Source organism: Phascolarctos cinereus, unplaced genomic scaffold, assembly GCF_003287225.1.
Source record: "Phascolarctos cinereus isolate Bilbo 61053 unplaced genomic scaffold, phaCin_HiC Scaffold_7;HRSCAF=346, whole genome shotgun sequence".
Lineage (NCBI taxonomy): Eukaryota > Metazoa > Chordata > Mammalia > Diprotodontia > Phascolarctidae > Phascolarctos > Phascolarctos cinereus.
In genome coordinates this window covers 67,388,993-67,415,772 of record NW_027556180.1, presented here as the reverse complement: position 1 = coordinate 67,415,772, position 26,780 = coordinate 67,388,993, and the positions used below count along the sequence as shown (strand labels likewise).

Sequence of the window (26,780 nt, the reverse complement as noted above, 5' to 3'; positions counted from 1 at the left end):
GTATAATCCTTCAGGGGAAAAAATGGTCATTCAGTGAAATAGAGGACTTTCAAGCATTCTTGATGAAAAGACCAGAGCTGAATAGAAAATTTGACTTTCAAATACAGGACTCAAGTGGAACATGAAGAGGTAAACAGGAAAGAGAAATCATAAGAGACTTATTAAGATTGAACTGTTTACATTCCTGCATGGAAAGATGATATTTATAACTCATGAGACCTTTGTCAGTATTAGGGTAGTTGGAGGAAAAAAATTATATGTATGTATATGTAGATAGATAGATAGAGGGCACAGGATGAGTTGAAGATTAAGGGGTCATATCTGGAGAATAAAATTAAGGGATGAGAGAGGATTATACTCGGAGAACAAGAAAGGGAGAGGTAGAATGGGGTAAATTATCTCACAAAAAAAAAACAGAAAAGAAAATCTCTTACAGTGGAGGGGAAACAGGGGAAGGTGAGAGGGAATGAGTGAATCTTATTCTCATAGGATTTGGCTTAAGGAGGGAATAACATACACATTCAATTGGGTATGGAAATCTGTCTTACCCTACAGGAAAATAGGGGGAGAAGGGGACAAGAGAGCAGGGGGATGATAGAGAGGAGGGCAGATTGGGAAAGGGGGTAATCAGAAGTAAATACTTCTGAGGAGGGACAGGGTCAAAAGAAAGAATAGAATAAATGGGAGGGCAGGATAGGATTAAGGGAAATAGTTTTTTACAACATGTCTACTATGGATGTGTTTTGCATAACTGCACGTGTATAACCTATATTGAGTTGCTTGCCTTTTCAATGAGGGTGGGTGGGGAGGGAGGAAGACAGAAAATTTGAAACCTAAAGTTTTAAAAACATATGTTTAAAAAAAATGTTTTCACATGCTACTGGGAAATAAGAAATATAGGAAATGGGGTACAGAAGTCTATCCTGCCCTACAGGAAAATAGAAGGGAAAGGGGATAAGAGAAGTGGGGAGAGATAGAAGAGAGGACAGACTAGGGGAAGGGATATTCAGAATGCATGCCATCTTGGGGTGGGGGGGGGGAGATGGGGCGAAAATTTGGAACTCAAAAACTTGTGGAAGTGAATGTTGAAAGCTAAAAATAAATAAATTTATATTTAAAGAAAAAAAAAGTCCAAAGAATTATAAAAACACATCAGCTTAGAACAACTTAATACAGGGTCAGTCAGGCCAACATCCCTCAAGGGCATCCCTATATTACAGTAAAGAACAAAAATTGACATTGTTATAAACTTATGTCATCAATAAAAAAAATAAAATTAAAGCCAATGTACTTTGGTTAAAATAAGTTTGAGTACCTAGAGCTTGTATGGAAATTTTACTTAGCTCAAATATCTCATTTATTTGACATCATCACAAGATTCATTTTTACTTCTAAGTATCCTAGACACTATAAGCTGAAAAAGAAATAAGGAAAAGCCCAAAGAAAGATCTCTCCTTTATTTGAATTAACATAAATCAAGATATTACCCCTGCAAAACAGAACAGGATGAAATGTAAATCTAAATTTGCAAACAATAAATGAAAATATCAAGAAACTAGTAAATAAAATGCAGTAAATAAGATTCTATGCTCTGCACAGAAACACAGTTTTAAAAAAAGATATAAAAGTCAGCAATCACACCAAATACTTTATGGGAGATGACTGCCCCAGAAGGGGTTATTAGCTAGAATAATACCCAACCACTGGGTGATCTTTCAGGTTTTAATAAAACTGAGACAGAAATGTCCTATCAATGATGTCAATTCCGTATCTCTGATTTCATGGTCACCAAGGAGACCTCCAGGCATAATGTGTCCAGGTAAATACTCTGCTGAGGAAGGTAACTGTTTCCTCGCAGCTAATGTGACAGTCCGTTAAATGTAATAAATGACACTATATAAAAACCCAATGGCTTTCTGGTTCATAAACAAGTCTTTTCTAAGTTTTATCAACATGATTAGCTTGCCAGAGCCTAATCACTCCAATTGTGATAGAAAATCAAGCTTGCAGAACAAAAGACCTCAAAGCACAGATGGCCAGATCATGGAAATGTCCAATGAAGTCATCTCTTTGAGGCAACTACAGTGATTTGCTACACAGTACATTCCATTAATAAGTAACAAATTCACTGACAGTAGCTTGTCTAGATTAAAGAAAAATATTCATCATATAATTCATTACTTGCTCATTTTCTAAAGACTTGGGGAAGAATATTTGTGCCCTTAATCCTTTCAGATTTTGAGTTATTTAAGTCACCTGGTATTAATACACTGAAAAATAATAAGAATAAAATTGATTTTAGGACAAATTTTAGAAGACATAAATTTTGAGACTGCTGACTTATCAAATCACTCACAGTAAGAGGTATAATATTAAACGCTGGTGTTTCCAACCAATTCTTAGAGGATGAGTGCATTAAGGGGGAGTAGAAATATCTGCTTCTTTCCTTGGCCAGGTCTAGCCCTTTAAATTTTGTGGGAAAGCAGTAAAATTCCTGTAGCACAGTATTCCTCAAGAATGTATTTTTCTAGTCATCCTCAAAATCGCTCAAGTTCAGTGACTGAATCATGAAAACTCACAGTAACTGACTCCAGTTCAAATTTGTAAAGAGCTCTAATGTGTGTGAGAGTCTTCAAGGGCGTCACTGTATTTGATCCTCACACCATCCTAGGAGGTAGAGCCTCCCCATGGTACAGAGGAACAAACCAAGGCACGGAGAAGTTAAGCAACTTGCCCAGAGTTACACAGTAAGTCTGTGTCTGATATCACACTGACTCTAGGTCTTTATATCTGAGTTTAGATTGCCTCTTGGGACATAAGCATGTAAATTATTTTGCATCTACACACTCATTTTAGAAATAAAACACTCAACATTAATATCACTTTTTCCTAATATATAAATAATTAAAAATGTATAAACAAACTAGATTAATTCTGAAATATTCTTAAATTTTAGGTTATAAAATGTCACAAACTAGAAAGCAATCAAGTTTAAAACACAGGCTTGTAACAGAATGTTAAGGGACTGTTTTAAATCTTGTTTCACTGTTAAAGTTTGCTCTATATTAGGTTAAACACCAAAGTATGACCAACAAAGGTGACAACTGAAGAATTACGTAATGTGAGAAAAAATGAAGAAAAAAGGAGTTGGTGAACAGAACAAGTTAAATCCTTAAAAAATCACAGGGTACACAGGAGATACAACTAACCTTGAAGGCGTAGAAGTGCTGATGGTGCAGGAATTCACCATTTGGGATGCTTTCAATGGCCGAGTACTATCAGAAAATTAAACAACATATACATATTATATAGACAAATGCAGTTATAATCTCTATAGGGAAAAAAACCCAAAATACTTTTTACTTATATCCTGAAGCCAGATACTTTATTAAAAGCCCTAATCCCTGAAAGATCAATACCTTTGACAAGCAGAGAGTATAATGATGCATTCTATTAAATATACTGATTATTAAATAAACCAGAGAGAAAAATACAAACAGCATCCTTACATAATCTGTAAGGAGCAATAATCTAACAGTTGGACACAATTGGTAGCTAAGTTCAAGCAACAATACGGAAAAAGATGACTTTAAAAGGGCACATACAGGAAGGGTCATGCTAGAGATACAAAGAAGAGGTGAAATCAGAATCATACTGCTGCTACCTTTTAAATCATGTTCTAGTACTGCAGAGGTGAAGAATCATGCCTCCTACAGCAGAGAGCAGTTTACGCAAGAGTCCCAGGAAGAACTCTGAGGGGTCATAAACAAAATCATTTTATATCATACCTCTTTCTTGAACAGCCTCTCACGTCAGGCTGCCAAATACTGTTTCACTGCACCATCTAATCAAGAGATGGCCACTGATTTGTTCTTTGATCTTAGACTAGTTCACCTCTCCCTGACTTAGTTTCCCGTTCTGCAGAGTGAGGAAGCTGGACTGCAGGAGTTGTTATGGTCACTTCCAGCTCTGCCCCATTCTGGGCCTGTAAACCAAAGATGTCTTGCCAACAAGTGGCCATGCAATGTCCAGCCTCAAGGTAAAGAAGGCATGTAGGGCTCCAAGAATCCTGATATGTGTGGACCATATGCATGATGACGCAAAACCACATTTTTCTATTTCCTTTTCTAAGATGGATTAAGATTTCTCTTTGGGTATTTAAAATTTTTGAAGGTAATCATTTGTTTGGTATTCTGTTTCGATGGCAAAGTTGCTTTTGATAATTCTTTTTATTGCTTATTTTGTTGTGATGTCATGACGTTAATTTTTTATTTTGTTGATATTATTTTCTGTTCTCTTTTTAACCAGGTTAGCTAAAGATTTATCAATTTTGTGGATCTTTTCAAAGAACCAGCTTTCAGCTTTATTATTTCTATAATCAATTTGACTTTCAATTTATCTATTTCTCTTCTAACTTGTACTTATTTGGGGCTTATTTGTTGGTTTCTAATTTTTTAAAAACGTATATATATTTCATTAATCCTCTCCTTTTCTATTTTGCCAATTTATGTTTTTAGGAATACACTTTCTTCTTTTTTTAAAAAATTAATTTATTTTTAGTTTTCAATATTCACTTCCATAAAGGAATATACTTTTTCCAGAGAACTACTTTAGCTGCATCTCAGAAATTCTGGTACATTGTCTCATTATTATAATTGTCTTTCACATAATTACTCATTGTTTCTATGATTTGTTCTTTGGCCCAATATTATTTAGGATTTCATTATTAAGTCTCCATTCAGGTTCATATCTTTTGTTTGTACTTCCTGAATGGAATACTATTTTTAATGTATTATGATCTGGAAAGGCTATGTTTACTTTTTCTTTCTTTTTACATGTACTTACAATTTTTTTGTGCAATAACACATGTCTAATATTTGTAAATGTTCTATGTGGTGTTAAAAAGTAAGTATATTCTTTAGTGGTCCCATTCAGTAAATGCCCTAAGTCTTTTAGCTCTAGTATCTCCAACAATTTGTTTAAAGTCTGTATTTTCCCTTCTGCTGATCTATTAGATCTGTCTAACCACAAGAGTGGTGCATTAAAGCCTCCTACTTTTATTGTGTGCAGTATGTTATTGCAGCTCATCTAATTTTTCCTTTGTGAATTTGGATTCTATGACATTTGGAGAATTAATAGCGACATTAATACATTGCTATTTCCTCCTTTATCTCTACATCCGTCAATATTGTAAATTTTTGGTTTTGCTTTGTCTGAGAGTATGAGTGCGACTCCAGTTTTTCTTGATTTCCCAGATGGATAGTATATTTAATGTAGCTTCTCATTTTAAAATTTATGTATGTCTTTGCTTTTTAGATGTTCTTCTTGTAAGCAACAAATTGTGGAGTTTTATGTTCTAATCTGTTACTCTGTTATTTTATTGGATTGTTTAATCCACCCACACTTAAAGTTATGAGAGTTAGGTTTGCATTTATCTTATCAGTATTTCTTTTTTTTGAATTATGACTTTTTGGGGGGTTCCTCTTCCTCTTTTAAGTCAGCACACTGCATCTACCATTAGTTATTCTTAATTTACTTTAAGGCAACCCTTTTCTAAGATTTTATCTTGTCTTCCCTTTCTGGGGCAGCTAGGTGGCACAATGGACAGAGTGCCAGGTCTGGAGTCAGAAAGACTTCAGTTCAAATCCAGTCTCAGATTCATGGAAAGTCACTTAACTCTGTATGCCTTAGTTTCCTCATCTGTAAAATGAGCTAGAGAAGAAAATGGCAAATACTCCAATATCTTTGCCAAAAAAACTTCAAATGGGGTCACAAAGAATTGGACACAACTGAATAACAACGTCCCTTTCTATTATAAACTTTTATTCGCCATCTGTATACTTATTAATTTCTTCTTCAACCTCTGTGTTCCTCAGAAAACTAAAACTTCTAAAGTACCATGTTCAAATTCTTCTAACAGGTTACTAAGTTACTACTGGTACTGCAGATCTTTTTTTTTCCTACTACACCTCACTCTTAGAGGTATCTATTCCTGAGGGAGGTATTAAGGGTGCACTTGTTGCTCCATAGCAGAAATTTCTCTAAATTTCAAATCATATGGTCCATTTCTATTCCCTGTTCTTCCCATGGTCATTTTATCTGTCCAATTCCATGTAATTTCCGGGGGGAGATGCCCACAAGGGGACACTATATGTTAGATTTTTAAAAAATGTATTGATAAGTTTTGTTAATTTTTTCTTTCTTCCATTTTTTTTCTTTTTTCCCTTCAAATCTTTGTAGGAGCTCTCTGGGAAGGGGAAGGGGAAGGGTCAGGGGGGAAATCCAGGTAATTTAAAATAAAAAGATATTAATAAAAATCTACTTAAATTTTTTTTTTCTCTACCACAAAACTTTTCCGGGAGCCAGCTCAATGTTGTGCATATATTTTTACTGTGATTTTGTGAGCACGAAGCATCATAAGCAGATTAAATAACTTTTAAAATCAAGATATAAATCTTCTAGTATTTTATTCAGAAGTATTTTGGTTACAATTAGGTTGGACTCTAGGGGTATAGAAAGCTAGATGTCTTTTACTCATTGAGATATGGATTCTTTCTGTGAGTCAGCAGAAGTATGCTGGCAAATAGAATCCTGGTGCTGTGAACAAGTAAATGTGCCTCCATAAATGTCTAATCATTGTCTTGTTGATTTAACTTAAGAATGTGAAAAGAAAATTTAGACTTAAGAAGTGCTGGAGAAAATGTTAATAGTCCAACTTACACTTAAAAGTACATCATAGGTGGTAGCTAGGTGGCACAGTGGATAGAGCACTGGCCCTGGAGTCAGGAGGACCTGAGTTCCCATTTGGCCTCAGACGTATAACACTCGCTAGATGTGTGACTCTGGGCAAGTCACTCAACCCCAATTGCCTCACCAAAAAAAAAAAAAAATTGAAGTACGTCATGCACACATTTCCCCCCCAGAGAGCCAGGTGTTAAACATTTGCCAGCATACTCCTGCTGACTCAAAGAGAGAATACGCATTTCAATGAGTAAAAGACACCCAAACTATACTGTAGATTGATAAAACATCTAAATCCTCTGCCTTGGACCACTCAAGATATGTAGCTTGATCAAGCTTAGTTCAGGAAGTGGTAGACTGTGCAAACAGCAAGACAAAGAGATAAAGAGATAATTTAGGGTATTTTTTTTTTAAGTTTAGAGGTTTATAAGGTTAAAGACTTTGCAAGGGGGCAGGTAGGTGGTGCAGTGGATACAGCACTGGCCCTGAAGTCAGGAGGAACTGAGTTCAAATTCGGCCTCAGACACTTGACACTTAGCTGTGTGACCCTGGGCAAGTCACTTAACCCCATTGCCTAGTGCCCCGCCCCCCCAAAAAAAGACTTTGCAAGGCCCCACAAATTTTCAAGAGACTGAAGGGCCTTCAAAAGCTATCTAGTAGAATGTATACTCAAAAAGGAATCCTTATTACAACAGTCCACACAAGAAGACTTCCATCTTCATAATAGTAGCCTTTAATAACTTTGGGAGTGATCACTTTTTAAACTGATAGAAATTTGCCAGCCCAGTGAACAGCAATTGGGAAACAGTGATTTATTTTAATAGTCCTGCAATATATCAAAGTGTCCTACAATGGCACAGAAGAATATATGTACCCCCTGAAAAGTAACTCTTCTAGGAAGACTTATGCCTTAAGGAGATTCTTTTTATCTTACTACTGTTCTCCATGAATACACAGTTCATTACATGAAAACTACAACAAACAAACAAGAAAACTCTTCCTCTGTTCTGGGGCTGATTCTATTTCACTGCTCCATCTACGTCAGACAGATCACAGCTGGACTTGCTAAAAGGGTATGGAAGGAATTTCTTTTCCAAGGACTTACATTGCTGTATGTGCACTCCAACCCAGAGTAAGGGGAGGTTTTGTACTTTCAGTGCAATGGGATGATAAAGTTAAATATCTTGGAATAACCACTTGCTGTCCAACCTTGTTGTTGAGTGAGAGGGCCACATTGAAGCTGTATCGTTTCAGATGAAGAATAAGGACCCTAAAAGAGAAGATGATGCAATCCATTATTTCATACATATTAGAAACAACTATTTGGAGCACAAAACAGCTTAATCTAGTCTACATATTAGAGAATTTCTGGATTTGGCTACCATAAAATTCTGTTTTATTTACCTCTTCCTGACTTATAAGAGTACAGAGTATACTAAAGTGTTTTAAGACTTCTAGGCAAAAATTCTAAAGAAAATACATAGTTACTAAAAAAAGAGTTTTTCTTAAAGTTCAGGTAAAAAAAATACTGGATTAAAATGTTTACTTATTTATTTCAATCTGTTATATAGCCCTTGATGAAAATGTTTCAAAATAGTCCTTTAGTAAGCACTTATAAGAATACTTCTTTCTTTCTTAACCCATATTTCAACATTCTTTCCCTAAAAAGGAATATGAGATAAGAAAAAGAAACCTGCAAAACTATTTTTCCTATTTTAAAAATATTCTTTTACTCTATTCCTTTATTAGCTAACTGATCTGTTTGGAAATTTGTAGACCTAATCTAGACTGTAGGTCTGAAAAGGCTTTGGAGCTCTTCAGCACCACTAGACTCACTGGCTGGTATTCAAATGATCTTTTCACCTTTAGTACTGAATGAATCTTTGCCTGATGGACCAAATGACTACGATCCACATAAACATTTTATAATTGGATTTCAAAATTCATATGGGAACTCAACCACGGTTCCAGGCAAATGAGACTTATAGCAAATTGCTTCCTTTCTTACGGTATATGCCTTTATTACTGAAGCCACAAAACAAAAATGCACTAAATCCTTTAAAAATTGCTCTGAAATTGCAAAATGAGGGCAAGGGTTTATTAACTGTGGTGATTTTGCTTTTTTAATTAAAAAAGAAGTCTGCTAAACTTTACAAGCATCATTCTCTGTAAGAGAAAGGACTGGTTCATTCTTTGTGCTCATCTTCCCAGTGCCTAGGACAGTAACTAGTATGTACTAAAACCTGAATAAATTCTTGTTGCGCTAAACTCTAGGCAGAGATGGGGAAAACATGCACTGTTCCACATGCGCTAGGGGTTTACTCAATGGCTTTTTCCTGTCTTTCTTTTTATAAGGGAACTTTCTTACATGGGATGGCTCATTGGGTAATGGGAGGTAGGTGGGATGAATATATTAAGGAAGGCGATGTAAAAACAAAGGACGAATAAAAAATAAAACTTAGATTAAAAAATTCTAAATTCATTTAATTTAGATGGACCAAATATACAATAAGGCTCTATATTTTACTTCCAATTTTTTTTAAAAAAAGGATACTGCTAGAATACTCCAAATTGCTTTGCATAGAAGTATACTAACCAAATAAAACCATCTCTGACCTTGAAATCATTACCATTACCATTCCTATTTATGGTTCAGCTTTGCTTATCTTCCTGACTAACCCACTGTCAAACTTCACTGGAGTCCCTATCTATGCATTCAGTCTTTCAGGTTTTCTACTTTTCTCAGGTACTCTATTTTTCAAGGAGAAATAAAAAGAACGCCAAAGAAGCAAAATTGAACCAGGATTAAATTTACCTGGGGAGTCTGTTGAACTTATGTGTGACAATAGCAGACTTCCCACCACATTTCTCACAGGAATATTCAAGTTCTTCTGCCTATTAAAAACAAAACACAAACACAAGATTGAACTAGCATCTTCATACCCGCTGACAAGATTAGAAACTTTCAACCAGGTGAAATTCTATTTCTGTTTAAGGCCACAAGTCGGCCAATTTTCCCTTACTAAAGAAACTGAGACCTGGTCCTCAAAAGATCAAGAATCTTTTATGTTTCAATAAATTTTCTAAAGTAATCTTAATTTTCTTTCTTAAAAGACACATCTTAATTCACAAAACATCATACTCTAAAAAAAATAGTAAAGATCAAACTTTTTTTGGGGGGGAAAAACAGCTGTCATCTAAAGATAACTGAAATACATAGTACTTAAAAACCAGAGAAAAAGCCTTCAAAGTATAGCTATTAGTTGGTGATCCTGTGGGAAAGTAAGGAATCTTTATACAACACTGAAAAGACAAACAACTTTGAAATATTTGAGAACTCCATTCCAGAAGGCCCATAATGAAATATGCTACACACATCATGACAGAGAGGTGATGGATTCAAGTGCAGATTGAGACATATTTTTTATATGTGGCCCATGAGGGAATTGATTTTCTTTAATTACATATATCCGTTAGAAGAATTTAGTTTTTATTTCTTTTTAAGTGGGGAGCTGAGGATAAAATGGATGGTAGAGAAACTAGACTCTTGTTAATTGAAAAACATAATTTTTTTAAAAAAATAAAGGTAAAAAATTACTCTTTCATTGGTGCTTTCCTACTCCAGGACAGAGAGTGAGGTCAGAACATCCACAAATCATCACACTGGTTAATAAAGATGAGAGGTTACTTGTCAATACAAGAAATAGTATCACTATATAGCCCCAGGCATGGAAAATCCATAAATTTACTCCAACAAAATAGAAATTACTATAAAATCAAAATGGATCCTGGCAAATTCTCTTGAACAAGTACTGCTGTATGGAAGCTCCAACTATATCACAGAGGCCTTTCAAGGATCTGTCACTACAGGGGGCAGCTAGGTGGTGCAGTCAATATAGCACCAGCTCTGGAGTCAGGAGGACCCGAGTTCAAATCTGGCCTCAGACACATAACACTTACTAGCTGTGTGACCCTGGGCAAGTCACTTAACTCCCACTGCCCAACTCCAAAAAAAAAAAAAAAAAAAAGGATCTGTCACTATGAACCACAGGAATACATTTATCTAACTGTTCTAAAACATGAGAATTTTCCCCCTTCTCTCTATCGGTCTTATACTACCTAAGAAAAAACAAAGGATATATACTGATGCCTCCCTCAATCTTCTCAGTGATGATTTACATATTGATTAACAAAAAGATTTATGAAGATACATATGCAAATTATTTCCTATTTTTAAAAATTTAACCTATCTTGCAAGCAGAAATACTTTAACATAAAATTTCATTTACCTCAAATTATTATTTCTATTTAATATTAAACATAAGTAGGGTTATTTTCTAAACACATTTGCTGGTACACTAAATGAACATCCCACTTAAGCAATCTGTTTTCAAATCAACAGGTTTATGAAGTCTCTTTCCCCTGTTCCCACCACCAAAGTAAAAGTTAATATTAAACAATTCCTATTTGGGTAATTATTTTTTCCAACTATCTGACAAGATACTGCAAAGAAATGGATCAGAACTAAATCTATGAAATACACATTTCCATTAACAAATAGTATTATTTACCCTAAAGAAAAGATCGAGAGAATCTTGGATTGACCGAGGAGGTAGCGGTTTCTTTCTTCGGGGCAGGTCAATGGAAAGGTCATTAAACTGTTCACGTTTAGGAACAGTTTCACCACATCTAGAGAACATAAAAAACACATTTCTTCTAAACACAACTGTACAATGCAGAATAAAATACCATACTTGTAAAAACCAATTTTCTTCTAAGAAATTTGATGGGAAACATAATGAGAAAACAAACATTCACTCCTTTACTATCCTGAGCCAAGCAAGTCCACAAGCACAGGGCATATGAATAAAAGTTAATCTATGACTTTGCTCAATGCTTTACTTTAGAAAGTGTCTACATCATACAATACACACTATCACATTGCACAGTGGACAGAGAATTGCACTTGGTATTGGAAAGGCTGGATTCAAATCCTGCCTATGACACTCTCTAGTTGTGTGACCACAGGCAAGTCATGTAGCCTCTCTGAGGCCAAGGTGCTTCATCTGAGAAGGGGCTAATATCTGTAGCACCTACAGTAGACAGTGATTGTGAGGCTCAAGTGAGATAATGTGTGCAACGTGCTATATAAATTCAGGTATTATTTTATTGGTATGATTAAAAATCTCAGTATCCAAGATTAAAACATTTTCACAAGGAAGCAGGTAATTCAAACATACAGGAGCCAGTCTGGTACAGCTCAATGGAGCGTGGAGTCAAGAGGCCCTGGACTGAAACTTCCACCTCTGCCACTCGCGTGTGATCGTGGGCAAGTCCCTTAACCTCTCTGGGTCAGTTTCTTCCTTGGCAGAACAGGGGGGTTGGATATGATGGTCTCCAAGGTCCTTATAGCTCTAAATTTATGATCCTACATACAGTCATTTTCATGTTGCTTTTAGAGCTGCATGACGGTCCACAACAAGACAACACTATGGGACGACTGGCTCAATAACCTAATTGGGGCAAAGGTGAACAAACCTTGGTACTATGGAAACAGAACCTTACAAAATCTGAAATACATACTAGTTCATAAAATCTAACCAACTGAGCTTCAAGCTCAAATCACCTCCTCTCCCAGTTCACTTATAAAATAGAGGCTAAAAAACAGGATTAGTTAGAGGGCTTACTTTCTAATCTATTGATTAACTTAAATTCTTCTATGTTACAGTTATATGAACTGTAATAAGCAATAGGATGAAGATGTTTTTGTTTTATTTTGTTTTTCTGGAAGGGGGCTGAGGGAAGGGGATGATGAAGAGAAAGGTTCTAGACCCTTTATTTCTTTGCTGTAGAGAACTCCCGGGGAGAAAACTCCAAATGCTAATGCAGCTCAACATCTCTACTGCATCTTCTACTCTTAGGCATGGTGGCCTGAGGTCCTAGTAAGGGAAGTGATTTGCCCAGAATTACACAACATGTGTCTAAGGGAGGATATGAATGGCGCTGTCCTGTCTCTGAGACCAGCCTACATTCACTATGCCCTGTTGCCTCTCAGTTTGATATTTAAGATATGTGAATGGTGCTTTCAGTGAGAAAACAGCCTTTATTTAAAGATCTGTCTAGTTCTGTATTTAAAAACAACTAGTATATAAAAACCTTTTATTAAGGAAAAATCAAGTGCAAAAATGAATTTCATAATATGTGAAAAGGGTGTTTATGTTAAAAAATGTGACAGATTTTCTATTATGATTCAGCTCAGAGTTAGTTTCATTTTACCAATCATTTTTAAAGAAGAATAAAGGTGCTAAAAAAAGAGTTCAAAATGCTTACAAAAAGATAGTGGGGACAATCAATAGGTTTGAATATCTATGCCTTAGAAAGAAGAATGAGGCAAGCAGAACCCACATAAAAGTGTCAACTATTCACTTCAACAAACATATCTTGAATTATTATGTGGAAAGCACTGTGGCAGGTGATAAGGAAATTACAAAGTTAAGACAGATAGGTCCCTATACTTAATAACCTACATTCTAGAAAGAGAAGACTTTTCTTTCTTTCTTTTTTTTTTTTTTAGGCAATTGGGGTTAAGTGACTTGCCCAGGGTCACACAGCTAGTAAGCATCAAGAGTTTGGTCTGAGGCCGGATTTGAACTCAGGTCCTCCTGACTTCAGGGCTGGTGCTCTATCCACTGCACCACCTGCCTGCCCCTAAGAGAAGACTTTTCTAAAAATAACTATAATACAAAACAGAATACAATAAATAAAGAAGGGAAATTCTAAAAACCAATCCAGTACATCTTAGAGGTCATGGAAGGCTGCATAGAGATCACAGGATCACAGATTTAAAGCTAGAAGGGAACTCATAGACCATCTAATCCAGCCCAGTAACATTATAAGGAAACTGAGAACCACTGGAGTTAAGTGATTTACCCAAGCATATTACCCAGGTAGCTCAGTGGGCACAATGGGATTTTAACCTGGTCCTGCCAACTACAAAATCCATTTACACAATCCTATACTGTCAAATGTTTCACTTGAATTTGGAAGGATGGCTAGGACTTTAGTAGGAGCAATAATAGGAGGGGAGAGGGTATTCCATTTCTAGTGGGGTATGAGTAAAGGCTTGTCAGGTGGTGTTCGTGGAACAATCTTTGGGTTGAAACTCAGAGCAAGTAAATGGTAAGTAATGGAAGCTAAGATGGCGCTCCATTCCAAAAGACTTGTGCCTGGAAGGTGTCATGCAGGACTCTCAACACCCTAAGGCAGCCCACCCTGCATCTTGATGTTCTACTGGTTGGGAAGTTTTTTCTTATCTTGGACATAAATTTTCCTCTTTGCAACTTCCACTTACAGAGTTTATAGTTTTGTGCTCTGGGGCCAAAATAAATACCTTTCATCCCTCTTTCACATGACAGCCCCTGAAAGCCTTGAAACCTCTGCTGACCACCTGCAATTACTTCAAATCATTTTCACAATACGTGAAATCAATGTCCTTCTCGGGCTAGGCTGGCTGCCTTCTCCTCAATGCTCTCAGTATGAGAATGTAGAAGACAGTAAATGCTAGGCTAAGGAGTTTGGACTTTATTTAGTAGACAACTTGGAACCACTGAAGAGTTTTGAACTGTAGAATGACATGACTAGACCTAGTTAAGTTTAATTTTACATCACTGTGAAGGACAGATTTGAAAGGGACAGATATGACATGGTGGGAAGGCTGTTTCAACAGTTTAGGTAAGTGGCAATAAGAACTTGAATATGGAGTAGCAGTAGGAATGGAAACAGATGGCTGGATTCCAGAGATGTTGAGGAATTCAGAAGACTTGGAAACTCACTGGATGTGGGAGACAGAAAATGAAAAGACACCAAGATTTCAGAATATCTGGTAATCAATTCAACAATTATTAAGTGCCTACTCTGTGCAAGGCATTGGGCTAGGACTGAGAATGCACAGATGTAGTAGAACACTCTCTGCCCTCAAGATCTTGTGGTTAAATAACAAGTATAAGAAACGTGTCCTAAAAACTTTCCCACTGATTCAAGAAGTAGAGGTATTAGACACAGATGACGCTTTCACAAAAGTTTGGCAGTGAAATGAAGATGGCAATGTACCTTGAGTACATGGAATATTTGATTAAAAAAGGTTTTTGTTATTTTTTTTAGTTATTAAGATAGGAATCCTAAGTTTAGAATTTCTCTTTTAGATAGGAATCCTGGTTTATATACCAGGGAAGAACTATAGCAAGAGTTTGAAGACACAAAGGAGAAAGGATGAGTGACAGACAATATCATGATATACATGTTTTTTAATTCTACAGGCAAATAGAGAAAGAAAAAAACCCAACACGTCTCTCTATGATAGAGGATACTTACACTTTACATATTATAGAATGCTGGACCTCAAACTCCAAATTAGTAATAACAGGACATGTGTATATCCTAGTAGCTGCAATATCATCTGAAGTCCGTCCTGGAGAATTCTCTTCCCCAGATACAGGCTCAGTCTTCCAAGTTTTATTTAACTTTTCCATGTCCTCCTTTAGTTGATCCAAACACTGACTTAAAAATTCATGTGCATCCTAAGAAGAAGATCCACTCAATCAAATCAGAAATAGCTATCTGACATGAAACCTTCTCATTAATTTTCATGATTTAGTTTATCAAAACAAAATACAACTGAATACAAAAGGCAGATATTTACTCCAAGATATCTTAATATATTTGCAATTTGTAGCTTAAAATCTAAAATGAATTTCTAAAAAATTGACTTAGCACAAATTATGTTACTGACTTTACAGAACAAAACCCACTAAGTTTGGACCCTTGTAAATCAACCTTCCAAGACAATAAAATAAACAGAAATATTACAGTGAAAAATTTTTTTCCAACTTAATACAACAATCATGCTAAGATTTAAAAACCATTTCTCACAGACTGCTAAAGATATTTTGAAATAATCATTACTTACATTTTGCATATAGCCAGAGAATCTCTCTGCAGTAGCTGAAATGGCATTTTTTACCTTCTTGAGCAAATCTTTCTTTGTTTCTGAATTACAGACATCTTTTTTAGCAAGAAGGTGGGCAAAGCGTCTAGTAAAACAAAAGCACAAAGTTTATAAATTATGAGATTATAAAATACCTTCAGGTATAAACACAAAAATCTAAATTCCTCAAACTTGGATTCTTCTATACCACTGAGACCCAATGTGAGGGGATTAAATTAACAATTGCTTTGCATCTGCATTGAAGTTCAGACTAGAAGTCTTAACAGTTGGTAAAAAGACTATCATTCCATAGCTCCAGTCTTCACCATTTCAATTCCTTTTCAGCATTGCTCCTGAATTTCTGGACCTCAAGACTATGCCTCAGCTTCTCCTTATCCTGCAAATTCCCTCAGTACCTGTGGCCTCCTCACCCTGGAAAATCCAATTCCCCTGAGGCCTTCTCACCTTGAAACATCCCTCTACCAGGCCAGCCCCTTCTTCCATTGGTGAGCTACAACCAGGGTCTCCATTTTGGGGAAGGGTTCAGGCCAGCCAGCCTTCATTCCCCCCTCCAGGGTCTGCTCCTGACTTTTTGGATTTCAAAACTATGATCTGTCCCTGGGTTTCTTCATTCTCCTCTCTCATCTTCTATCTGTTCAGCTCCCTTTTGTGTATACTCTTTTCCCATTAGAATGTAAGCCCTTTGAGGGTAGGGCCCATCTTTCTTTTTGCTGGTTTCTTATCCTCAGGGATTTGTATAGTGCCTAGTTCATAGAATGTGCTTAATAAATACTTGTTTCTTTACTTCTCTCCCTAAAAAATTTGCCATACAGAATTCAGTATCTAACAAGACCTTTCTACAAACTGCTCCTAAGTGGGGAAAAAATTCCATCAAGGAGCTTACAATTTATCTAAAAAGACAAGGGAGACATGAAAAGTTAAAGAGTAATAACAGAAATTACAAATAAAGATAACTATTACACAAATAACACCTCAACAAACAGTATAAAATACATATATTTTATTTTCTAAGAAAGGTCAGTCTTCTAGCCATCTATTTCCCTCCCTCCACCCTTATTGAGAAGGCAAGAAAAATAAAACCCGTAGATGCATATATAATCAAGTAAAACAAAATTTCTCATTGGCCACGTTAAAAAAAAATCTCATTTTATGCTTTCAGTCCATCCCCTTTGTCACATGATGGGGTGCATGTTTCATCACAAATCCTCAGAAATTGTGACTGCTCATCACTATTGATCAGAGTTCCCAAGTTTATTAATTCATACACACACACACACACACACACACACACACACACACACACAATCAAGACCCATATTCTCACCCTCTCACATTAACAATGCCGCTGCCGCCCCCCCCCCCCGACAACAAAACCCATTACAAACACATATAGTCAACTGAAACAATTTTCCACATTGGCTGTGTCTCTAAAAAAATGTTTCTTTTATTCTTCTTTCTGAGTGCTTCATCTAGAAGGAGGTAGACAGCATGATTTATCATCAGTCCTCTGGAATCATGGTTGGTCATAATGCTGGTAAGAGTTTAACACAACAGTATATTCCATCACATTTATTTACCGTAATTTGCCCACATATTTGTCAATTTATGGGTACCTCTCTTCAGATTCTCATTCTTCACCGCCTCAAAAAGAGCTATTTTGCATATCTTTAGAATTTGTTTTGCTTAGGACTAATCCCTTCCTTATTCTACTTTCTAATTCCCCCTCGCCCCTTCCCCCTTTTATTTTCTTACTGAGTGAAGTATACTTCCGTGTGTTTGTGTGTGCATACACATGGATTCTTCCTTCTTTTATCCAGTTTAAATGAGTGATGTCAGCTGCTCCCCCCCAACCCTCTCTTCATTGTTGTATAGCTGTCTACTTGTGAACCCTCATTAATGAGATAATTTTCCCTAGTCTTCCTTTCCTATCCCCATGTATTTTCCCCCCTTTTTTCATTCTGTTCTTAAGATCATTAAGACTTAACAGAACCACTCCAACAACCTGCCTAATCAGACTCCTACTATGAACCCTGATGACAGGGTACCGAAAGTACCCATGAATCATCTCCCCATATTTAAATGTAAACAATTTACCTTGTTTGTTCCTTATCATTGTTCATTCATGTTTACCTTTTTATGTTTCTCTTCACTCCTGTGTTTGAAATTCAGAGTTTCTCTGCAGCTCTGGTTTTTTCATCAGGAATACCTTAAATTCTGTTTCATTAAAAGTTCATTTTTTCTTCTGTGGCATTATACTCGTTTTACTGAGTAAGTTATTCTTGGCTCTTGGCTATAAGCCCATATGTTCTTTGCCTTTTAGAATACTATATTCCAAGTTCTCCACTCCTTTAAAGTAGTGGCTGCTAAATCATGAGTGATCCTGACTGTCACTCCTCAGCACCTGAATTCTTTTTTTTCTGGTTGCTCACAATACTTTTTCTTTGACCTGGAAGCTTAGGATTTTGGTAATGATATTCCTGGGAGTTTTCATTTGGGGATTTTTCCCAGATTATGATGGATTCTTTCTATTTCCACTTTGCTCTCTGCTTCTAAGAGATGTGAGCAGGTTTGGCTTTTTTTTTTTTAAGATTTTTTTGCATTACGGTGTCTAGGTTTTTCCGTGTTGGCATTTAGATGGTCTAAAGATTCTTAAATTTTTTTTCCTCAATCTGCTTTCTGGGTCAGTTGTTTTTGCTATGAGATACCTTTTCTTTTCTTCAGTCTTGTTATAATTTTCTTGTTGACTCATAGAGTCACTGGCTTCTAATTGGTCCATTTGAATTTTTAGGGAGTTTGTTGCTCGGGCAAGGGTTTTTGTACCTCTTGTGTCAGACTATTAATTTCCTTCCCAATCCTTTTTTTTTTAAATGTAAGGCAATTGGGGTTAAGTAGCTTGCCCGGAGTCACACAGTTAGTGAGTGTTACGTGTCTGAGGCCACATTTGAACTCAAGTCTTCCTGACTCCAGGGCCAGTGCTCTATCCACTGTGCCACCCAGCTGCCCTCCAATTCTTTCTTCAACAGCTCCTACTTCTTTTTGAAAATTTTCCTCAAATGCTCACATTCTATTTATAAAAACGTTTTAAACTATTTTTCAAAACTCTTGTGGGGCAGCTAGGTGGCACAGTGGATAGAGCACCAGCCCTGGATTCAGGAGGACCTGAGTTCAAATCCGGCCTCAGAAACATAACACTTACTAGCTGTGTGACCCTGGGCAAGTCACTTAACCCCATTGCCTGAAACAAACAAAAAATAAACAAATAAACAAATAAATAAAAAAGACTCTTGCCTAATTTCTTGCAGAAATTCTAATTGAGTTTATGCTCAAGCTCTATTTTCCTCTGAGGCAATGCTAGATGTTTTGGTGTCATTCTCTTCTGCATTTCTATCTTGAATACAAGATACAATATGGTGGTCCATGCCACCATAACAGCTCATTATGGTGGGGCTCTTTTTTTTGTATACCCATTCTTCCAGGGACTTGTTGTTGGGGCTGGACTCTGCAGCACTTCTATAGAGGGAAGGTCTGGACTGGTCCTGTTGCTGCTTTCTTAAAGTCTTAAGTGTTGTGTTTTTCCAGGACCTCAGAGGCAGGCTAGGCATCTGCAAGCTTTCAGTGCTCCTAAATAGTCAGATCTGTTGTCCTCCTGGTCTGAGTTATTCAGTTCCTGACCCGGGTTAGGGACTGAGGAAGAGAAAAGTTCTTCTCAACTCTACTCCATTAGCCAGCTGGAAAGCTCTGTTGGTTTGAAGTGGCAAAATTGTAAGCTCCCTTATGGTTCTGGATTCCTGCTCAATTCTTCTGCAAGCTTGGTTAGATGCTGAAGTGAGACCCAGATTTGCACCTGAAGTCTGAGTCACACCAATGCTGCTCTGGCTTCTGAACTTCCTCTTTTCTCTGAATATTACCCAAGGCCTTCTTATCCAGAAAGTCACTTACTTGTGCAAGTCCCCTTTGCATTTCTTCCTGGATCTTTGACATTAGATTGGGTAGCAACAAAGGTACCAGTAGGCACCCATCCTCATTCCAGTACCCCAGTGTGAGTCTGAGACTTCCTCTTACCCTGTTTCAGAGCCTCTCCTAGATGATGGAGTGCTCTGTGCAGTGAGTTTCTTGCTCAACCCCAACTTCAGTGTCCACAGACTTCCCTGTCTCCTAAGCAGGCTGGACAAAGGATTCATTGTGACTTTTTCTAGATTTCCTCATAAGGTTTTGGTCTGCTGCATTTTCTAGATTTATTAGAAGTTCCTACAGAAGAGGTCAATGCATTGCTTCCTATCTCTCTGCCATCCTAAATCCACTTTTGGATTCAACCCTCCCTGTATTCTACGTCCTTCTCATTGGCTAAATTCAGTTAGCTTATATTTGAAAATGAATGCCAAAGGTACTGGCTTATTACCTCAGAAAATCTATTATTAAGCCAAGTTACAAAATTCTCTACTAGGAAATTACTTTTTTAAAAAGATTTTCAAATTAAAGTAAAATCAATCATGGTGAAAAGAAAATGTTCTTCTAAGTTGGGTGAAAATGACCATTCCCTATCTAAATTCTTGCCATTAGTTTACAAAAGAATAGAAGAATTTTGCATATTAGACATTTTAACAGTCACACACAAAGCCTCTAAGAAATATCAAATACATTATGCTTCTCTGAAGCACAAAGTTCCCCCCCCAAAAAAAAAACCTATTAGTATGCAGGGGAAAAAAAATAAAGGATAGAAAGCATAACAGTACTTTAAAAAAAGAGTAAGAATGTTTTACCTAAGAATAATAGTTACCTGATAAGTGCATTAAGTGGTATTTTTTTCCATGGGATACCTTGCTTAAGCAAATCATTAGCAAATGACTGAAGTGAAAATAGGGACTGTAAAATGGCATTCATATAGCATGTATTTCCCAAATTTGAAAAGCTGAAAAATAAGAAACAGAAATATCACTTGAAAACTGTGAAAGGGTTCCTGCTATATAGATTCACTGAAATACTAGCTGAGTTTTCCTTCCTAATTTTGTAGATCCAGGAAATAAGAGGAAGCTCTCTCCCTATACTGAGATTAGAACATTGGACTTGAGTCAGAAGACCTAGAGATCCAAAACTTTCTCAGCCATATGAGTTTGGGCAAATCACAACTTGAAGACAACACTTTAGAGATTGCTGCAAGGAAAGAGACTGCACATATTCAAAGGATGAACCCAGTGGCACCAGCAGCTACAAGTTAATAAGCATTTATTAAGCACCTACTGTGGCTAAGGAATTGAGATACACACTACAAAAGAAAGTCAGCACTACTATTACAGATTTTGTGGGTAGTGCCTAAATGTTTAAAGCTTTCATTAAAATACATCTGATTTCCCCCCAAATGGTACTGTTTCTTTACGCTAATAAGTATATACTCCCTTCAGCTGACTCAATAAAGAACAGGAAGTGAGAAAATTAGTCACCTACCCTTGTAACTGTTGCTGTGAATGAGTAGAAAGGGGCACTCTTGGTTTATTCCATCCAGTATAATCCTGGTTAGACCTTAGTTTTTTTACAGAGAGAGGGGCTGGCTGAGAAAGAAACCCCAAACTCCTTTTGGCAGAGGGAGTCTGGCTTGAAACACTTGTCCTAAAGAAAAGCATAAATAATAAACAGGCCTTAACTCTTTAAAAAATGTTCTATTTTCCCCAAGCAATTTTGGCAAAAGTCAAGGATTAGTATTAAAAAAAAAAACCAACACAAAATTGCCTAAAATGAAACATATTCACAGAAATCCTAGTCACCTGACAAAGTTCCATCAATTAGCACAGATCAGGTTAGTTGATGGACAAGAGTTCAAATGCATTCTAATAAAATATACCAGTTTCACCAAATAAAACATATTTTAGTTTAGCAAAAAATACTTCAGGAAAGCCTAACTCGTTTGCCAAATGTAAATATAAGACAAATCTCAAATGGTTTCTAGGCCAGACTTGTGAAATGAGTAATGATACTTTTCTACTTTTGAAATAAAAATGTTGATTTGACACTAAACATTTAGGTTAAAAAATGTCCAAAGCAATAGAAAACTACTCAAGCCATTAATACTATCTATGATGATGCTCAGGGACTTTGATTAGGAATATAGAGTATTTGTACATATCAATTCTGCTTCAAATTCCTCTCAAGTAATCGTTCTTCCTTGCTGGTCATTCCAGATACATACCTTATTTCCCTATGATTTCATCAAGGATTTTTGGTATTTTAATTAGATTCTCTTAAAATGTGGCTCAAAATTGCAACTTTAGTCAACTCAACTTGACTTTAAAGGGCTATTCTTTTTGTATTAACAGTTTTGAGGCATCATAGTACAGTGTGAAAAAGCACTATCATGGGAGTCAGGAGAACTGAGTGATAATCCCAGTTCTGTCCCTAACCACATAGTTATGTGGCTTTGGAAAAATCATCACGCTTCTCTGAATTTCAGATTCCTCTTTTGTAAAATGAAAGGCATACCAGCTGGTCTCTAAGGTACTTTCCAACAACAAAAATTCTGACTCTATGATCCTATTATCAATTTCATTGTTTTAAGAAATTATTACAACTGCTTATTTTCACAGAACACATGTCCAATACATAGTAAAATCCAAGGATTAACTTCTTGAGTAAACAAATAGTTTCCAAGTTATTTGTAGGACAAACGTAAGATTAATACATACCTGTCTAGGTTTGAATTTCCAGTAGAGTAATCTTTTGATACTGCTCTACTACCATAAAAGGACGATGATTGTAGGGGCAAAAGTCCTGTAAAAAGGTACCAAATAGGGAAAATTAATTCTGAAATCGCTAGTTCATACTGGAAAGCTATAAGCTAACATAATTGCTCAAGCAATGTGCTTGCCTTAAACAGCAATTGTATACGTTAATATTTCACCAGATGAAACAATGGTAAAGCACGAAAAAAGCTGATAAAAAAAATTTTTGGCCTAAGTCTTGAATAACTAAAAAAGAAACAAAAAACAAAGAAAAAAACCTACATTAGCAAAGCTGATCTCAAGACACTTTTCAAAGTATTATAGCAATGGGCACTGGGAAAAATGTGAACAACTGAAAGTCATAAAGAATCCACAGATTTAATGTGAGTGAGTAGCACTAATATCTTTCCTAGTCAGCTTTTTAATTTAACAGAACTACTTTGCAACAGACAAAACTAATGGGATTAAGTTTCATTCTTTTTATTTCTCTAGCTAATCCTAAAATAGAGACACTCATTATAGTAAAAAAGTTTAATTTTAGAGAAACAGAGAAGTTGGGACCTGAATAACATACAAACTAGATAATCAAAGTTCCACCAGGGCAAGAAATATCTCTCCTCTATTCCTCAGTGTTGAGCACATTAAAAGCATCCAATGAATATTTGATAAATAAACTGAAAGCTCTAGGCACTGTGTTTTATATAATTTTATAATTCTTTCAATATCTATTACAGTATCCTGCACATATTATGCACTTAATGTTTATTGAACAAATGAAGCTAATGTTTAACTAAACTGACATTAATGGATTCATGTTTTCAAAAATACTTTATATAAAGAAGTTACTATCTTATCTAAAGACTACTTACCTGATGTTCTATTCTCCTCTGCCTGTTTCAAGCTTAGCTGTTTCTCTCTACTGCTGTTTAAATACTTCCTTGAAGGATCTGTCATAGCTTTATTGTTCCTAGGCATAATAAGTTTACATCAAATATTACTGGCATGCAAAAATTTATTTATCTTTTTAAGTATTTGACAGTTTATTTCAAATAGTATGGTCAGTGAAGTGCTTTGAGCATGGGGTTTAGTGCAGGAAGGAGTCTATGAGATCAACTAGATCAACTCCTTCATCTTGCACATGGAGATACTGAGGTTAGACAGTAACCTTGTTGGTCTATACAAGTCACCAAATGAGAACTGTTAAAAACAGTTAAAAACAACCCCCTTTCCTTAACAAGTCAAAAGTCAATACAAGACTATAATGATTAAATAAAAACTAGGAAGAACACATCACTTATACAAATGCCAATTCATGGTGATGGCAAAAAGCTAAAAAAGTATACTTTGTTTTGATTTTATTTTTCTTTTCAGTTCCAAAATCTCTCCCTCCCTCCATCCCTTCTCCAGCCATTATGAAGGAAAGAAATACCATATCCCTTATATGAGATTATTCTTTGCAAAAAATAAGTCCAGGCGAAATGATTACTTTAAGATGGCATGTGCAAAGTTGGAGGGAGACAACTGTTTATGCTCAGTACTTTAATATTTTTTAAACTTAAATTGTCTTTGTTTCCTTCATCTTTCCTATGTAGTTAATCTGGATTTTTTCCTGTTACTGTCTTTAACTACACAATTGTAATCAAAGTATATATTGTTCTTTTGGTTCTGCATTCCTCATTCTGTATCACTTCATATATTTTTACTTATTTTTCTGAATTCTTCATGGTCATTGGTTCTTATGGTGCAATAACATTCCATTATACTCATATACCATAACACACTCAAACATTTTTCCAATCACTGAAAAACTAGTTAGGTTATTTCTAATTTGTTATTACAAATAGTGATGCTATGAGCAAACCAGAACAATTCATACTATAATAACAATACTGTAATAAATTAAGCATTCTGAAAGACTTAAGAATTCTGATCAACACAACAATCAACCACGATTCCAGGGGACCAACGATGTCACGACAGGGGTGACAGACTAAGCAAGATGAGAAACACATTTCTGAAAATAACCAACATAAAAGTTTGTTTCCCTCTACTTTGCTTATTTGATGTAGGAGTTTTCGTGTTTTTTTCCAGAAGTGGGGAAAAAAATGCTTGATAATTAAAAGTTTTTAATGTACCTTTAAAAAACAAATGAATCATTTATTCGTGAATAAATGAAAAAACAAAGTGTTGCTGGAGTACTTTTATGTAGATAAGCCTTTTTTTATATCAGTAGCCATATAATGAGGCCACTGGATCAAACGAAATATTTTTTGCAACTCATATATTTCCATACTGCTTTACAAAATAATTTGGACTAACCAACAATTCTATCAGCAACACTTTTTTTTTTAACCACAGATGCCAAGTCAGCATTTTTAAATATCTTAGTTCATCTGAGAAGAATCAGGTAAAACTCAAGTTGTTTCAACTTTCATTTCTTTAAATATTTTCCCACGTGATTAGTGACAGTTGTCTCACAATCTGCCAGTTCATCCAGCTTAATTCTCGAAGACTGATGATAAGACATACTTTCCTCTTCTGGGTAGAGAGGCAGGGAACTGTCGGTACAGAATGTTAGGGGGCAGCTAGGTGGCACAGTGGATATAGCACTGGCCCTGAAGTCAGGAGGACCTGAGCTCAAATCCAACCTCAGACACTTGACACTTGCTAGCTGTGTGACCCTGGGTGAGTCACTTAACCCCGACTGCCTCACAAAAACAAAACCAAAGGATGGTCCAGAATGCTAGAACTGCTGTGGTAATTTGTTCTGCTTGTTTTACTTCATTACAAGAGAAGATGCTATGTGGGGGTGTAAAGAAATGATTAGGGACCTTTATTATGTGAGACCCTTCTTTCTATCTTTGATCTCCTTGGGGAAATTGCTTCAGTGGGTATGAACATTTGTAAGCATAATTTCAAACTGTTTTCCAGAATGACTAGATCAATTTGCAAATGTATTAACAATGTATTAGTGTGCCTGTCTTTCCATAAGCCCTCCAACATTTGACATTCCCATCTTTTGTCACCATTGTCATCACTGCTAAATTGTTGAATGGCAGCTAGGTGGCACAGTGGATAGAGCACTGGGCCTGGGGTCAGGAAGACTCATCTTTCTGAGTTCAAATCTGACCTCAGACACTCACTAGCTGTGTGACCCTGGGCAAGTCACTTAACCCTGTATGACTCAGTTTACTCATCTGTAAAATGAGCAGGAGAAGGAAATGGCAAACCACTCCAGTATCTTTGCCAAGAAAACCCCAAATGGGGTCACAAGGAGTTGGACACAACTGAAAAGACTAAACAGCAAGGTTCTCATATAAGACTCCTTTTATCTATTCCCATCAGCCCCAACTTAGTACGGTTCCTCATCACCTCCACCTCACCTAGATTATTTCAATAGTCTGAATGGTTTCCCTGCCTCAAGTCACTCCTCACTACAGCCGATCCTACATACTGCTGCCAAAGTGACTTTCTTAAGATCTGACAATGTCACTCCCCTATTTAACCAACTCCTTATTGCCTCTAGGATAAAATATAAATCCCTGTCTAGTTTTTAAAAACCTTAACACCCCCCAAGCTATCTTTCTAGTCTCATCAGACATCACTTCTACTCCTGTCCACTCTGATCCAGCCAAACTGGCCTTCTGTTTCTACCTTACCCACAGCACTCCATCTCTTATGCCCAGAATTCACCACTTCTTTACTTCTGTCTCACAAAATTACCCCTCTTCTTTCAAGATGCTACTTAAGCCCCACAGAGCCTGTCCTGATCCCCTCTTCCCAAATGACACTAATCTCCCTCTCAAGTTACCTTGTCCCCTCAAATAGAATGTAAGCTTTCTTTGAATAGGGATTATTTTTCTTTATACTTGTATCCCCAGTGTCTGGTATATAATAGGTTCTTAATGCTTGTTGATTGATACCATTTGTGAAAGTTTATTGAATTCTGCCTAAAATCCTACTAAATGGCACCATAATTTTCAGAGGTTAAATGATAATATTCCATCTTCCTATCTCTCTTTTCTTCTTTTCTTATTAATGATAACAATTAAAACAGTTAATTCCAAAAGAACAAATGCTACTAAAAATCTGTTCAAAGGTAATAGCACCAAAAGAAAGATCCTTATCCAACTTCCTATTTTACAGTTAAGGAAACTGAGGCCCTGATAGAGGTCAAGTGACTTGACCAAAGTGAACATAGAGAATTATCAGTAGATCCTAGATGTGAAGTCTGGTACTCCAGTTCCAAATCCAGTGTTCTCTCTATTCCATTAGCCCTGTGCTCATTCTCTCCCTCCTGGCACTACAAATAATAAGCACTGGCA

At 36.3% G+C, this 26,780-nt stretch overlaps 1 protein-coding gene across 3 annotated transcripts in view; it reads right to left on the bottom strand.

Annotated features, from left to right (window-relative positions):
- The window catches only part of USP37 (ubiquitin specific peptidase 37), an 81,289-nt gene that overhangs the window by 35,855 nt on the left and 18,654 nt on the right, over nt 1-26,780 (bottom strand). For all 3 annotated transcript variants that reach the window (XM_021002730.2, XM_021002732.2, XM_021002733.2), the window contains 10 exons: nt 23,325-23,422; nt 22,420-22,504; nt 21,188-21,349; nt 20,523-20,654; nt 15,707-15,830; nt 15,112-15,317; nt 11,313-11,430; nt 9,557-9,636; nt 7,847-8,011; nt 3,210-3,275 (listed from right to left, as the gene is read on the bottom strand). In XM_021002730.2, coding sequence (XP_020858389.1) covers nt 3,210-3,275; nt 7,847-8,011; nt 9,557-9,636; nt 11,313-11,430; nt 15,112-15,317; nt 15,707-15,830; nt 20,523-20,654; nt 21,188-21,349; nt 22,420-22,504; nt 23,325-23,422 — 1,236 coding nt within the window. The remainder of the gene's footprint in view (nt 1-3,209; nt 3,276-7,846; nt 8,012-9,556; nt 9,637-11,312; nt 11,431-15,111; nt 15,318-15,706; nt 15,831-20,522; nt 20,655-21,187; nt 21,350-22,419; nt 22,505-23,324; nt 23,423-26,780) is intronic.